This window comes from Cercospora beticola, chromosome 5 (assembly GCF_033473495.1).
Source record: "Cercospora beticola chromosome 5, complete sequence".
Lineage (NCBI taxonomy): Eukaryota > Fungi > Ascomycota > Dothideomycetes > Mycosphaerellales > Mycosphaerellaceae > Cercospora > Cercospora beticola.
Window position 1 is genome coordinate 1,400,111 of NC_088939.1, and position 14,245 is coordinate 1,414,355.

Genomic DNA, 14,245 nt, shown 5'->3' on the forward strand with positions numbered 1-14,245 from the left:
GGACAAGTGTACGTTGTCGCTAGGATGTTTCTTCTGCAAGAGCTCTGTGGTGCTTCGACCGCGTTTACCGTTCAACCCCTCTGACTGGCCGAGGTCATGAAACTTAACTTTATTCCCAATATGGCGTCTGCCAAGATTCACGATCAAGACCACGACGTGCCAGGATCTGCAGTCCATGTTAAAGATCCACGGGGGAAACGTCCAAATTCTGAAATTGGAACTATCACTGGTCACAATCCCAAGCCTATGCTGCATTTTCCTAGATAATGATCTCTGATCTCGTACTGTATCCATTACTTCGACGCATCAAGCGCCGCTCTAATAGCGTCACAACTCTGCTTGGCATCACCGAACAGCATCTTCGTGTTGGGCGCATAGAACATTGGGTTTGGAATATCAGCATAACCACTGCCCATGCCTCGCTTCATGACAATGACTTGCTTGCTCTTGTAGGCGTCGATGATAGGCATACCTGCAATAGGGCTAGAATGGAACTGTTAGCGAGATCTTCAATACAATCAATGATGGACAGTCTTACCTGTCCTTTTGCAGTGCAATCGGATTGACGGTGTCGTTGGCACCAATGACGAGTGTAAGGTCAACATCGTCGAAGCCTTCTTCATTGATCTCGTCCATTTCCAGAACGATGTCGTACGGAACACTGGCCTCTGCGAGCAAGACGTTGCATTGTCCGGGCATGCGTCCAGCGACTGGGTGGATTGCGAATTTCACCTCACAACCCAGTCCACGAAGCATTTGGACGATATCCGCAATTGGATACTGAGCTTTCGCGACGGCCATACCATAACCGACAACGATCACAACCTTTTGAGCACCCTTCATGATCTCTACAGTTTCGTCGATGGAAGTTTTGGTGATTTCTCCTTCAATCTTTTGGTCTGTCTTTGCGGGAGCAGCAATACCACCGAACAAGACATTTGTGATGCTGCGATTCATGGCGACACACATGATGTAGGAGAGAATGGATCCTGAGACGCCGATGAGAGAACCGACAGTTGTGAGAATGGGGGAGTTCAACATGAAGCCTTCAGCCACAAGAGCAAAGCCGCTGTACGCGTTCAGCACGGTGATGACCACGGGCATGTCGGCGCCACCGATAGCTGCAGTTGTTGTAAAGCCCTTGGCGAAACTCAGAGCAGTGTTAACGCCCAAGCACGTGGCGGCGATCACGGGAGCTCCTGGCGCGGCAGTAAGGAAGAAACCCATAGTGGCGGCATTAGCAGCCAACATTCCGCCGTTGATCAGATGTCTGCCTGGCAGAACAGTGGGGCGCGAGGACATCTTGCCGGCAAGCTTCATGAAAGCCACAATGGAACCTGTGAATGTGACACCTCCGATCAGGACGCCGAGATAGCCAGTGACCATGTGTAGTGGATCCAAGTGGGAGACGGAAGCCATGACTGAGCCAATACTGGTTAATACCGCTGCGAGACCGACCACAGAGTGCAGCGCAGCTACAGTCTGTGGAAGCTCGGTGGGAGAGATGCGCCGGCCGATGAGTCCTCCGGCCATGCTGCCAATGCCAGCAACGGCAATGAATTGGATGAGGGTCTCAACTGGAAATCCGACAGCTGCCAAAGATGCTAGAACGCCAGATCCTACACCGAGAATGCCCATCAGGTTACCTGTTCGCGCTGTCGCTTGGGAGGCAAGGCCAGACAGAGAACCAATACATAGCAGACTGCTGACTAAATAGCCTGCTTGCACCAGTCCTGCCATTCCAGTCGTTGCTGCTGCCAAGAAACCTCCGCCGAACAGCACACCAGGAATGGCGTATAGCCATGGGTACTCCTTTGGATCTGTTGGTCGTCTGAACATGTCCAACATTCGTTTGGTGATGACGAACCCGCCAGCGACGTTGACGAAAGCCAGCAGTACAGATGCGGCGCCCAGATACTGCGGTAGAGTCTGCGGCAGGTAACCACCTCCCATGATGAAGAAGCCACCAATGCCGACCATACCGGATATAGCATTCGTGACAGACATAAGGGGCGAGTGAAGCGCAGGGGCAACTCCCCAGACCACGCGGTACCCAATCAGACCTGCAAGACCGAAGGTGAAGGCATTGCTCATGAAGATAGGTCCAGTCGCTTTGCCTAGAGCGAGAGCGGTGGTCATGCCGCCTGTGATGACACTGACCTCACGCACTGCCTGTTGCCAGGGCGTCAAGGCTACGACCTCTTCCTTCTTGTCCTCTACCTTTGCGGGGGCTGGCGCTGGTGGCGCGACTGGTGGCAGAGTCGGTAGTATCTCGCCATTGTGGGTCACTATTGACCTTCGTACGACTTCATCGTTTAGATCGATTCCAAAGTGACCTTCCTTGGGCGACATCGAAAGCAAGTACTTGGTGATGTTGTTGGAGTAGAGCGTGGAAGACTGAGTCGGCAGTCGCGAAGGCAGATCCGTATATCCGATGACCGTAACACCTTGATGCTGCGTCAGCTCTCCTGGAACTGTGACTTCGCAGTTACCGCCAGCCTCAGCAGCCAGATCAACAATCACCGAACCAGGCTTCATTGCAGAGACCATTTCTTCAGTGATCAATGTCGGAGCCGCACGACCCGGGATCAAGGCGGTGGTGATGATGATATCGACCTCCTTTGCTTGTGCCATGAAGAGCTTCATCTCAGCCTCGATGAACTCTTTTGACATGACTTTCGCGTATCCACCACCACCATCACCAGTCTCTTCGATGTCGACCTCGATGAACTCTGCACCGAGAGACTGTACCTGCTCACGCGCAGCTGATCGGGTATCGAAACCTCTGACGATGGCTCCCATTCTTCTGGCAGTAGCGATGGCACTGAGACCTGCCACACCGGCTCCGATGACCAGCACCTTACACGGAGGCACTTTGCCGGCTGCAGTGGTCTGGCCTGTCAAATATCGTCCAAAGTTATTAGCTGCTTCCAACACTGCTTTGTAGCCTGCGATATTGGCCATCGAGGACAATACATCGAAAGATTGGGCTCTGGTGATGCGAGGAATCTTGTCCATGGCAAAAGTGGTTATCTTCTTCTCGACACATGCCTGTACAATTTTCTTATTGCGCTCAAGATCCGGTTGCAAGATAGAGATCAAGACGCCGCCCTCCTTGAAGCCACGAACGAAGTTATTGGGTGACAGTGTGGTGCTGCGAAGTCTTGGTGGGCGGACTTTGAGGACGATGTCACTATCATCCCACACACGACTGGCATTGACGAGAGTTGCTCCGGCCTCCTCATAATCGTGGGCCGAGAATTGAGCAGCGTAGCCAGCTCCTTGCTCAACCAGAACCTGCTTGAAACCTTTCTTGAGCAGTAGCTTGGCATTTTGAGGAGTGATGGCAACTCGCTTCTCTCCCGTTCGAACTTCCAGCGGAACACCGATCGTCAGGTTGCCATATGGGATTGCCTTGACTTCTTCAGCTGCCGGGGTGGCGGATTCCTGCTTGGGCGTCGCAGCAGCTGCAGCTCCTTGTCGCCTCACCGAACTCTGGTAATAGAGCCTGGTCCTGTTCAATGCAAATAGCACGGACCATCGTGTTGATTTGGAGGTGGATGTGAAAGCAATCTGAGGCCTTAGCGGCCTACACGTCGGCCACATGGTGGCGGTCTAGTCGCTATCATGAAGCGGCTCGTTACGCAGCGTGTGGTCCGGTGCAGGTTGGCGATGCACGACGCGTTGCTGACAGCTGTTGTGAACCGCCCAGTCCGGTTGCTGACAGCGCTTTGGACCCTCAACCTGGCGGCTGGCCAGGTCCTGTCGAAGTTAATGACGCGCCACGCGTTGAGCAATAGGTTGCTTTCTGCAGCTCAGCAGGAGGAGGGAGAAGGTACAAGGTGGTGAGTACCCTTCAGCCGCCTGGAGCTGGGACAAACAGATGAGACAGTTTGCTCGCGAGTCGAGCGGGGTCGCGCATCGTGTCAGACCAGATCACGCGTCTTCTCACTGGACAAACGCTTGGCCAGGGACGTGCGAAGGAATAGAGTGTGCAGAGCTTGTCCAGAACGAGGAGGTCGCCCTCTGGAAGTGGAGAAGCCGGACGGTTCGGCGATCACCCCGCGTTCCAAGAACCTGTGGCTGTGGGGAAATTGAAGATCACGCTGCTTCGCGTCAAAGCGCGAGTGAGAATCGATTTCAGGAGTTTGAATCCTGCTTTGGAATTGTACACAGAGTTCACGACTCAATCTCTGCTGAGGCTGAGGAGTGCCCTATCGTCCGCTCTTCTCAATCTCAGCCAGCAACTCGCGCGACCTCTTGACTTGCACATCACCGTTCTCAAGACCGAAGTAGACAGCCACAGGCTTCTGGCCACCTCTTCGGCCATTCGCTTGTGCTTGGAAGCCGTTCTCGCCATGAAACAACCCAACCTCAAGAACGCCCTCGATAGCTCTTATCCGTGCCGCGAGAGCATCGACTTCCCAGACGCCGTCGGTTCCATCACCTTTGCCTCTCCCTGCAACCACATCCGCCTTCGTGAGCAGAGTCTTGAATGGTGCATCGATGATGTAGAAGCTCTGGTCGGTCTGCACAGGTCCGGTCTTGGAGAGAGTATGCTCACGCAAAATGGGCTTGATGGATCCGATGTGGAGCAGCTCTTGCATTACGTAGGCGTGAGCAATTGGGGCTATCTCAATGGGGATCGATGGCCACTTCGTGATCAGTCGCGTTTGGTCCTTGCGGTAGTCCGCTATGCAAATGAACTTCTTCGCCATTTTCGCGACCTGTCCGAGTCAGTAAATGTCTGCGTACGTGGCGCTTGTGGAGCTGTCAAGCTCGACTTGTCCTCACCAGCTTTTCCTGGAAGAGACATGCTCCACCACCTTTGATGCAGTTCAAATCCTCATCGACCTCATCTGCGCCATCGAAAGCCACCTCAAGCTGAGCATTTGCAGGAATTGAGTCAAAGGCCAATGGGTCCAGACCTATGCGACCCCATCAGCAGAGCTCGTTACAGCAGTGTGACTCGTCCTTTATCCTGCCACTGTTCATGCGCAGCTGTTGCCTCAAGAGTGTTTTGTAGCCCACACCTCTCGATCGAGAACATCACCTACCAAATTGTTCTATGACTTTCTTGCTGTTCCATCCTGTTGGCACAAACCAATTCCTATGCCCTGGTGGGGGTGGGTTCTTCTCCAGATGCGCCTTGATAGCTTCCACGCCGTATACAATTGTACTGCCTGAACCGATACCCACAAACTGCATGTCTGACCGGAAGTGCTCTTCTACAGCCTTGAATGCCGCCTTCCTCTTAGCGCCCTCGACTATCGCAGTCGCATGTTTGGCAGCCTCTTGCACAGCGAAGGCATTGTCGGCTGTAGCCATTGTGGGTGCTGCTTTCGCGAATGCTCGCGTGAGTGTATAGCTCGTCGTCGCTCGATATATTCGGAAGAAGCTGCTGAGTTTGGGGGGTACTGTGGCCGTGGCACGAGCGAGCATGTGAGAAACTTGAGAGAAGAGTGTAACGCAGAACTTATTCCGGATGAAATCTGACTGTGACGTTGAAAGTCAAGGCGTTCGCAAAGACTAGCCCCACTACGGCAGTCACGCCAATGCATCTTGACCCCTCCATTTCGGAGTATCAGATGCCACGAGGTCAAGATTAGCAATGGTACGCGGAGGTGAAGAGACTCATGATAGCGCTTGTAGCTACTACGATTACCAGAATGGCACTGCATCAGCATGACAAAGGTCTGACAGTGCACCTACTCACGGATCAAAGTTGATGCGGAGCGCGAGACAGTCGGGCTCAGTCACGTCAGCCAGAGCAGCTCTTCATTGACAATGTACATGGGTCACAAGCGAATGGCAGACGTCGATTTCGAGCATTTGAGCAGCGAATGACAGTTTTGTACTGTGATATTGTCTTCAGTCACTCGCTCTTGCCTCAGCAACTTGTTCGGCAAAACGCCACTACAATCTGCGCCACAGACAGCTATCGATAGTTGATGTGGCGTCTCAGTTTCAGGCACGCGTCTCCGTTTGACGCCTTGACGCCATCCACTTCTTCTCCATCGACATCAACTTTCGCTGAACTAATCTACAGCAAGCCGTCATGGCGAACGGACCACCGCAAGAGGTGCCCCCGCCACTACAGGACATTCCCACAGCGAAAGAGAAGAAATACGATCGACAACTAAGACTTTGGGTACGATGGGTCTTGCTCAACCGTAACGACTCGAAGCTTACAACTTTCTAGGGTGCCGCAGGCCAAATAGCATTGGAAAAGACGAACATCCTCCTCATCAACAACGGGCCCGGCGTCACTGGAGTGGAGACGTTGAAGAACCTCGTTCTCCCAGGAATCGGCAACTTCACAATTCTCGACTCGGCAGTGGTTTCTGAGGCCGATCTGGGCGTGAACTTCTTCCTCGAAGACTCGTCATTGGGCAAGTTCCGCGCTGAGGAAACTGTGAAGTATCTCGAGGAGCTCAACCCAGACGTCAAGGGCCATGCCATTACAGAGCCCATTGCCAGCTGGGTGGTCAAGGACAAGATCTTCGCGCCGTACACGCTGGTAATGGTGGCGGCGCCCATAGACCCTGCCATCTTCACGCTCATTCAAAGTCACGTCGCAGCTCTGCAGATTCCGGCGTTCTACATACATTCGATTGGATTCTACTCACACTTTTCTCTGCAACTGCCACCTGCATTTCCAATCGTGGACACGCATCCCGACCCCACTGCCACCACAGATCTGCGCCTACTCAGCCCATGGCCCGCCTTGACCGAGTTCGCCAAACGAGAGACAACGAATATGGAGAAGATGGATGGCGAACAATTTGCTCACATTCCGTATGTGTGCTTGCTCCTGCTCTACATCAATCTATGGAAACTGGGCCACGATGGGAAGCCACCTGTCGAATACAAGGAAAAGCAGGCATTTAAAGACCTCATACGATCAGGCAGCGCCAGCGAAGAGAACTTTGACGAGGCAATTGCTGCTGCGACGAAGCTCCTCAAAGCACCCGAGATACCCAAACAAGTTCACGCCATCTTGACAGCGCCTGAAGCGCAATCGTTGACGCCAGAATCGCCTCCTTTCTGGCTCATCGCCAATGCGGTTCGACAATTCTGCGACAAACATGGCGAGCTGCCCCTACCAGGAGCTGTCCCGGACATGAAAGCACGATCGAACACATATGTGGAGCTGCAGAACATCTATAAGACCAAAGCGCGCGAAGACGCTGCTGAAGTTCTCGCCACCGTACGCTCGCTGGAGCAGTCAACACAGCGTCTCCCTTCCCTTCCTCCGATTGATGAGAAGGAAGTCGAACTCTTCTGCAAAGGCGCTGCTCACATCTCCATGGTTCGCGGAAGACCACTCAAAATTGTCCAGCCTGGCACGCCCGTTACTTTCGGCGACCAAGCCGAATTCGTCTACAAATCTCTCAAGAATCCGGAGAGCCTCATCGGCCTGTACCTTGCCTTCCTGGCCTGGGACGAGTTCTCCGCCACCCACAGTTCTTCTCAAGCCCGCGGTGGGGAGACACTTCGCGTTGCAGGCGCGGCGCCGGACGAAGATGTGGAAACCGACGCCGAGAAGCTCACCGGCATCGCGCATAAGCTCGTTGACTCTGCGATCAACGAATCCGGATCGCGGATCGAAAACCCGAAGTATTCAGAGATCAAACAGAAAGTCTCTGAGTACTGTCAAGAATTGGCGAGAGCAGGAGGAGCAGAACTACACAACGTTGCTTCGTTGACCGGTGGTCTGATTGCACAAGAGGTTATCAAGGTAATCACGAAGCAATACGTGCCGATCGATAACACTTGTGTGTTCGACGGTATCACGAGTCAGACGTGGGTGGGACGGATATGAGGAGGTAGTTCGCTGGAAAAGTTTGAGAGAGATGAAGAGAAGAAAATGAGTTCGCTGAGCGTGTACGGGCGTGCAAGCCAGCTAGAACCGTATGATGAATGTGACTGATGACTGATGCAGCTCGTATGCGCCGTGTCCCTGTCAGTTGCCAGCAAAACGGGCGGCATGCGGACGGAGACGACCGTTAGGATTCTGCGTCATGTGGCAAAGTGGAAGTGAGGTATTCCGGTTAACGTGCAAGCACTCACATGCAGGTGCGCCATCTTTTCACATGAATACCAAATTATTGCCCGCTAAATTTTCTTTAAAGCTCGCTTTTCCAACTCAGCTCGCGCTCATCGTTCAACGTCGCCAACATGGCCGACCACAATACAACCTACAAGCGCAAGGTTCCGCTAAATCTGCCTGAGCCGCCTAGAAAGAAGGGAAAACTCGCTTTCGAAGAGTGCGCTCTGTGCTGCACCGAAGTCCTCATCAGTCATTTCGCTGAACGACCACACGCGAGCGCCACAAACGAGTGCAGAACATGTTTCAAGTGCTGGGGCAAACACTTCCGTCACCAGCTGACTGTGAAGGATTGGGACGAGCTAAGCTGCCTTCAATGTGGCACAATCCTTACACTCGAAGAATACGATGAGATCTCTTCCGGCATCAAAGACAAAGACGAAATCAGCACGACGTAAGGATACTCGCGAGATCCCCAAAACACTGCAAAACTGATTCGTGAAACAGCTTCCAGAGAAAAGCCACCGAAAGCTACCTACGCCAGGACTTAGGCGATGGCGAGTGCTTCGTCACTTGCCCGTCGTCCACCTGCAAAGGTGGTGCCATCATGGCAGACGGCCATATCTTCACCTGTCCCGATTGCAAGGCTCGATACTGCTTCGATTGCGAAGCTCCGATGCACGAAAACATGTCCTGCGAGGAATTCCTGGAAATGCCAAAGAAGCGGAATAAGGAGAAGGCAGAAGAGGAAATCCTCGCTGCTGCGACACTCAAGAAGCATTCGAAGGAGTGTCCGAAGTGCAAAGCTCGCTTGCAAAAGATCAGCGGCTGCGATCACTTCACCTGTAAGTCACCCCTAGCAAGGGACAGTGGAGATTTAACTGACGATTGCAGGCACGATGTGCAACCACGAGTTCTGCTGGTTGTGCTTTGCTCCGTACAGAGGCGCAGATGGTATTGCGGGCCCCAAAGGAAACGCTGCACACAATGGCAGCTGTCAGTACTATTCGGGCGGGCCAGTGGAGTCACCTCGTATACCAGTACAACGAGCTCGTCCATCGGCGGCACGAGTTCTTCTGCCCAGGAAACAGGTTCTTGCCAGGTCCAGTGCCCGTTCCCGGCCAACCGTTCGATCCCGGCCAGCTACTCGTGCCAGGCCAACTGTTCGTATCAGGCGGAACTGACCTCAGAGTCCGAGTCTGAACAAGCTTAGGGCGCGCCAGGCTGTTTTCAGTCCACAGAGTCCAGGAAGAGCTGTGCTCAGAGGGCAATCTCCTTGGTCATTGTGGTGATCTTCACAGATTCGCGCAGACATGGAATTTGCTCCTCAGTTACAGGCGATTGACGTAGACATCGTCGGTAGACCATGCATATGAATCGAATCTTTAGACATCCACCTACCACGTCCTGCAATGCGCTGGACGATGAACAGTCTAGGCCTGAACTCGTTTGTTCTCGTCGCGCGAGAACTTGCCGGCTTGTGCCAAAGAAGGCAATGGCTGATGTGCTTTGGCAACAGGCGGCAGATCTATGCATAGCCACCGGTGAGTACGGCGGGGTATACTATTGACCAGAACGTCCCGTGCCATCCGCGGTACTGTTTCTAGGTCCAGTGCGAGAATCCAGTCTGTCGGTTCTTCACAATCGTGTTCGGGGAATTGTTGTTGTTGGACGGCCACTAGACAACCCCGGTATCCGCCAAGACCTAGCCCATAGCAGGGCAGAAGAAGACGCTATAACGCGCTTCAATTCGACGCCGGCCTTTGCGTTCGTGAAGTATTTTCACGCCTCGAGCTGCTTGCACTTCTCCGAGAATAGTGCAAGCCAGTCTGACATGAGTATTTTGCTAAGCTAGTAGAATTAGTTCCACAAAGAGACCGAACAGTCCATGGCACTCCAGCGCACTGTGATGGCTTCAACACTCAATCTGCCGAAGATCCAGTTTATGCGATCTTCGACCTGTATAAAGTCGTTTGAGACCGCAGTAACAGAATGGAGTAAGTCACAGCAGCATCTCTTTCTGTTCTTTCTTTCTTACGCATTAATTTTCTTTTCGAGAGCACACGATCGAAGCCGGTCTTCATCAAAATGCAGTTCAACATTTGCTCCATTCTCCTCGCCTTGAGCGCTGTGGCTATTGCAGCTCCAACACCGGTGGCATACAACGAGGTACGCCAAGTCATCCTACCGCGATACGTGCATGGTGTCAAAAGTTGACAATGTGATCAGCTCGAAGCTCGCGGGCTCGGTGCAGCGATTGGCAAAACGCTCATCAAATGGGGCGATAAGTTACAAGGCAAAGGCGACAAAATCTCCGCGAGTGGCCAGGCTGCAGGCGAAAAGATCACTGCAAATGGGCAGCGTTGGGGAGAAAACATTCAGAACGCTGGTCAGAGAATGCAGGGAGGGAAAAAGTGGCCTGGATGGAAGAAAGTGCTTGGCGGCGAGGAGGAGTAGGAGATTGCACGGTGTTGGCTTCGTCCGCTCGGCAGAGCGTGAAAGGTGAAATTGTAGCGACGTGAGCTGGTTCTTCGTCGTCTACCGCGCCTTTTAGCTTGAGGTTTATCAACTTGGGGGTTGTATGATGAAAAGTCCGAAAAGTTGTCAGTGTTCGTCCGCTGTCGCTGTCGCTGTCGCTGTCGTGCGAATGTTATGGTTCTGGTTCTTGCCGAGCCGTTGTCTGTCGATCCCCGCCTCGTCATCTCTCCAATCACGCTTCGCGAACCTCACAACGAGCCTGCAAACACCAACATACGTCTCACCAGATGACATCGACAGATGACACAAGCGAAGCTCTGCACATCTGCATATGAGCGCATTGCATAACGTGTAGCTTGGTCCAACCAGCTGAGAGATGAGGTCTCACGGCAGCTGCAGCTTCCTTCCTGCCGCATCATTGTGCATTCCAGCAGGTGATCAGGCAGTCACCAGGGGCGATGGACCAAGGTCCGGTCGATGCAGGTCCAAACGTGAACAGCGAATATGGCGATGATGCCCGCCGCGCCTACTCACCCGAAAATGATCGAGCGGCACCGCGTGCCAAAGGTGGATTTCGAAGTGCTTCCATGAGGCGGCAGGCAAGCCAGGCAACTTCACTAGACGGCCAGAGCAAGACTTCGGAAACGGCAGCTGCAGATGCTCAACAACAGCTCGACGATGGCACCTTCCAGTTAGCCGCAGACCATCCCACTTATGTGCGAGTCGGCGCCACTGCTGAAGAAATCGCCACCCAAACCGCGCCCGATGCTGACGAGCACCTGAGAGATCCCAGCGACACCGAACAGATCACCGACGAGGCCTCGAGACCTCACAGGATGCATAAGTTCATCTTGTACGAGACAAACGCGCGCTACTGGATCACTGGCGCCGACATCACCGACAAGTATTTTCGTCTCTTGCGCATAGACCGCAACAGCCCGCCTGGCCAGATCGCGCTGTTCGAAGATGAGACTGTCTACGATCGTCGACAAATGAACGATGTGCTCAATACTATCGACCAAGGCAATCGGTCTACGGGCGGCCTGAAGATGCGCTTCAGCTTTTGGGGCATGCTGGGCTTCATACGCTTCACCGAAGCTTACTACATGCAACTCATTACTAAGCGCAAGCAAGTTGCAATGATAGGAGGTCACTATGTGTATCAAGTGGAGGGAACCGACCTCATCCCTCTAACTACAGGGTCGAGCAGCAATTTCCTGCGCGACCGCAACCCAGAGGAGTCGCGATTCCTGAGCATTCTGAATAACCTGGATCTCACCAAGTCATTCTACTTCAGCTACTCATATGATATCACACACTCCCTGCAGCGCAATATCATCCGCCAGCGACAGGCGATGAATGATGGTATCGCGGTCGCGGCGCATGAGTATAATGGCATGTTCGTTTGGAATTCCCACCTACTGAAGCCTGCAGTAAATGCGCTGACACATCCCTACGACTGGTGCTTGCCAATCATACACGGCTTTTTGGCACAAGCTGCTTTGGATGTATTCGGCCGGACTGTGTATATCACAATCATTGGCAGAAGGTCACGCTTCTATGCGGGAGCTCGATTTCTCAAGCGTGGAGTGAATGACTTGGGATACGTCGCAAACGATGTCGAGACCGAACAGATTGTAGCAGAAAAGATCACCACTTCATTCCATGCTCCTGGTACCCGGCTTTTTGCTAATCCGACATACACCTCCTACGTTCACCACCGAGGCAGCGTGCCGCTGTACTGGAATCAGGACAACAGCGGCGTCACGCCTAAACCTGGAATCGACATCAATCTGCACGATCCGTACTATCAGCCAGCAGCTTTGCACTTTGACGATCTTTTCGCGCGCTACGGAAGTCCAATCTACTGCTTGAATTTGGTCAAGTCCCGAGAGAAGACGCCACGTGAATCGAAGTTGCTGACGGCGTACGAGCACTGCCTTGAGTACCTCAATTCCTGCCTACCGGACGACAAGAAGATTTTGTACAAAGCCTACGATATGGCGCGCGCCTCCAAGGGCCGCAATGGTGATGTGATAGGTGGGCTCGAGAAAATCGCACGTGAAGTGTTTGAGAAAACCGGCTTCTTTCACAACGGTGAAGAGGGGCGTTGGGAGCCCCAAGCACAGAATGGGATTGCCAGGACAAACTGTGTCGACTGCCTTGACCGCACCAATGCGGCTCAATTTGTCATTGGCAAGCACGCGTTCGCGCAACAGCTGAAGTGTCTCGGGATAATCAGTGCAGATGAGGTGGACTACGATACAGATGCCGTCAATCTATTCACGGCGATGTTCCACGACCATGGAGATAATATCGCCATGCAATATGGAGGTTCACATCTCGTGAATACGATGTCGACGTATCGCAAGATGGGCCACTGGCAAAGTTCGAGTCGAGACATGGTCGAGAGCTTCAAGCGATATTACCACAACTCGTTTCTAGACGGGCAACGCCAGGAAGCATACAACTTGTATCTGGGGAACTACATCTGGGCACAAGGACAGCCAATGTTGTGGGACCTGAGCACCGATTATTACCTTCACCACAGCGATCCGAAGGCCTGGCTGGAGCGCGAGAGACGAAGTTACATCAAATGGTATACACCTGAATACCTAGAGCCACGTGCTGTACCTCCCAGGCTGCCGAACAAAAGACTCACGAAGGAGCTGCAAAGGACCGGAATCGCAGCTTTTGATGACTACTGGCGAGAGTGCTATCGCCCGACAGCACTCTCGTCACTCGAGAAGGTCTACTCGTACAGGATGGTATGCACCAATAAGACTCTGCTCCCAGAACGTTCATCCGGCGATGTCAAGTTCGATTTCAGTCCCTTTGTGCGCCGCACGGATCCTCAAAAACACCATAATGACTCTCCCGAGAAGCAAAAGCCTCGCAAAGGCGTGAAAATCGTTGATCCTCACGACACAATTCCAGAGGAACCCGACAATGTCCCTACATCCCGTCCACAGACCGCAACTTCCTTCGACAACAATGATCTCCCCGCCGGCATCCTCCGCGAACCCACAGTGTACAAACTACGCAGTGGCGACAACAACTATGCTACGAATCCCATAAACAGCTCCGCACAAATGTCAAATGCCGCAATCATGAACTCTTCGACCACAACTGGCACCGGCACATACAAGTCCTCGACATCATTCCAGCCGGCTGATAAAGCGCAAATGCACCTCTGGACTCTCAACCAATTCCATACGCAGTCGCTTAATCCTCACGTCTCGGACGATGAGGAACAGGAATATACAAGATACATCTCTCATCCTACAAACATACCTCTGGTTGTCAGTACCGAGCTGCCCGCATCGGATGCCAATCTGGATTACTTGGAATATGTTCAGAAGGCAGGCGGGAGTTTGTTTGGCGTGGAGCAGACGGGTGATGAGGAGGATGGCATGGAAAGTTTGGCGATCGGAGGAGATGACGATGTGCCGGGTGAAGGGGTCACTGAGGAGGACTTGCAGAGCTTTTGGGAATATCTGGAGAGGAAAGAGGATCCTCTAACAGTGAGCGAGGAGGATGGGGCGAAGAAGAGATACAAGGCGTACAGGCAGTGGTTGAAGGGGAAAAGTTTATTCAAGCAGAGTAAGGTTGATCCGGAGTGGAGGGAGGGTGGAGTGGAGCGGTAGAAGAAGGGCGAGGAGGCATTCCAGTCGAAGCAGAGTGCTACACAAATAATAAAAATCGTGTTACGAGATG

General features: G+C 53.0%; 6 protein-coding genes across 6 annotated transcripts; 4 read left to right on the plus strand and 2 right to left on the minus strand.

Moving 5' to 3' along the window:
- Positions 1-293: 293 nt before the first annotated feature.
- RHO25_007806 (uncharacterized protein) lies at positions 294-3,606 on the minus strand (the record flags this gene model as incomplete). Its single annotated transcript, XM_023599979.2, has 2 exons — positions 294-483; positions 539-3,606. 2 exons carry the CDS (start codon positions 3,604-3,606, stop codon positions 294-296), a joined length of 3,258 nt encoding a protein of 1,085 aa, XP_023448716.1.
- Positions 3,607-4,214: 608 nt separating this feature from the next.
- Positions 4,215-5,442, minus strand: RHO25_007807 (uncharacterized protein; the record flags this gene model as incomplete). The annotated part of the gene is made up of 3 exons (XM_023599980.2): positions 4,215-4,727; positions 4,795-4,928; positions 5,058-5,442. The coding sequence occupies 3 exons, from the start codon at positions 5,440-5,442 to the stop codon at positions 4,215-4,217; spliced, it is 1,032 nt and encodes a 343-aa protein (XP_023448715.1).
- A 616-nt stretch (positions 5,443-6,058) lies between these two features.
- Positions 6,059-7,825, plus strand: RHO25_007808 (uncharacterized protein; the record flags this gene model as incomplete). Its single annotated transcript, XM_023599981.2, has 2 exons — positions 6,059-6,151; positions 6,203-7,825. The coding sequence occupies 2 exons, from the start codon at positions 6,059-6,061 to the stop codon at positions 7,823-7,825; spliced, it is 1,716 nt and encodes a 571-aa protein (XP_023449408.1).
- Positions 7,826-8,181: 356 nt separating this feature from the next.
- RHO25_007809 (uncharacterized protein) lies at positions 8,182-9,234 on the plus strand (the record flags this gene model as incomplete). The annotated part of the gene is made up of 3 exons (XM_065602985.1): positions 8,182-8,504; positions 8,558-8,895; positions 8,945-9,234. 3 exons carry the CDS (start codon positions 8,182-8,184, stop codon positions 9,232-9,234), a joined length of 951 nt encoding a protein of 316 aa, XP_065459057.1.
- Positions 9,235-10,138: 904 nt separating this feature from the next.
- Positions 10,139-10,507, plus strand: RHO25_007810 (uncharacterized protein; the record flags this gene model as incomplete). Its single annotated transcript, XM_023599983.2, has 2 exons — positions 10,139-10,219; positions 10,280-10,507. The coding sequence occupies 2 exons, from the start codon at positions 10,139-10,141 to the stop codon at positions 10,505-10,507; spliced, it is 309 nt and encodes a 102-aa protein (XP_023449127.1).
- A 479-nt stretch (positions 10,508-10,986) lies between these two features.
- Positions 10,987-14,175, plus strand: RHO25_007811 (uncharacterized protein; the record flags this gene model as incomplete). Its single annotated transcript, XM_023599984.2, has 1 exon — positions 10,987-14,175. One exon carries the CDS (start codon positions 10,987-10,989, stop codon positions 14,173-14,175), a length of 3,189 nt encoding a protein of 1,062 aa, XP_023449128.1.
- Between the last annotated feature and the right edge of the window lie 70 nt (positions 14,176-14,245).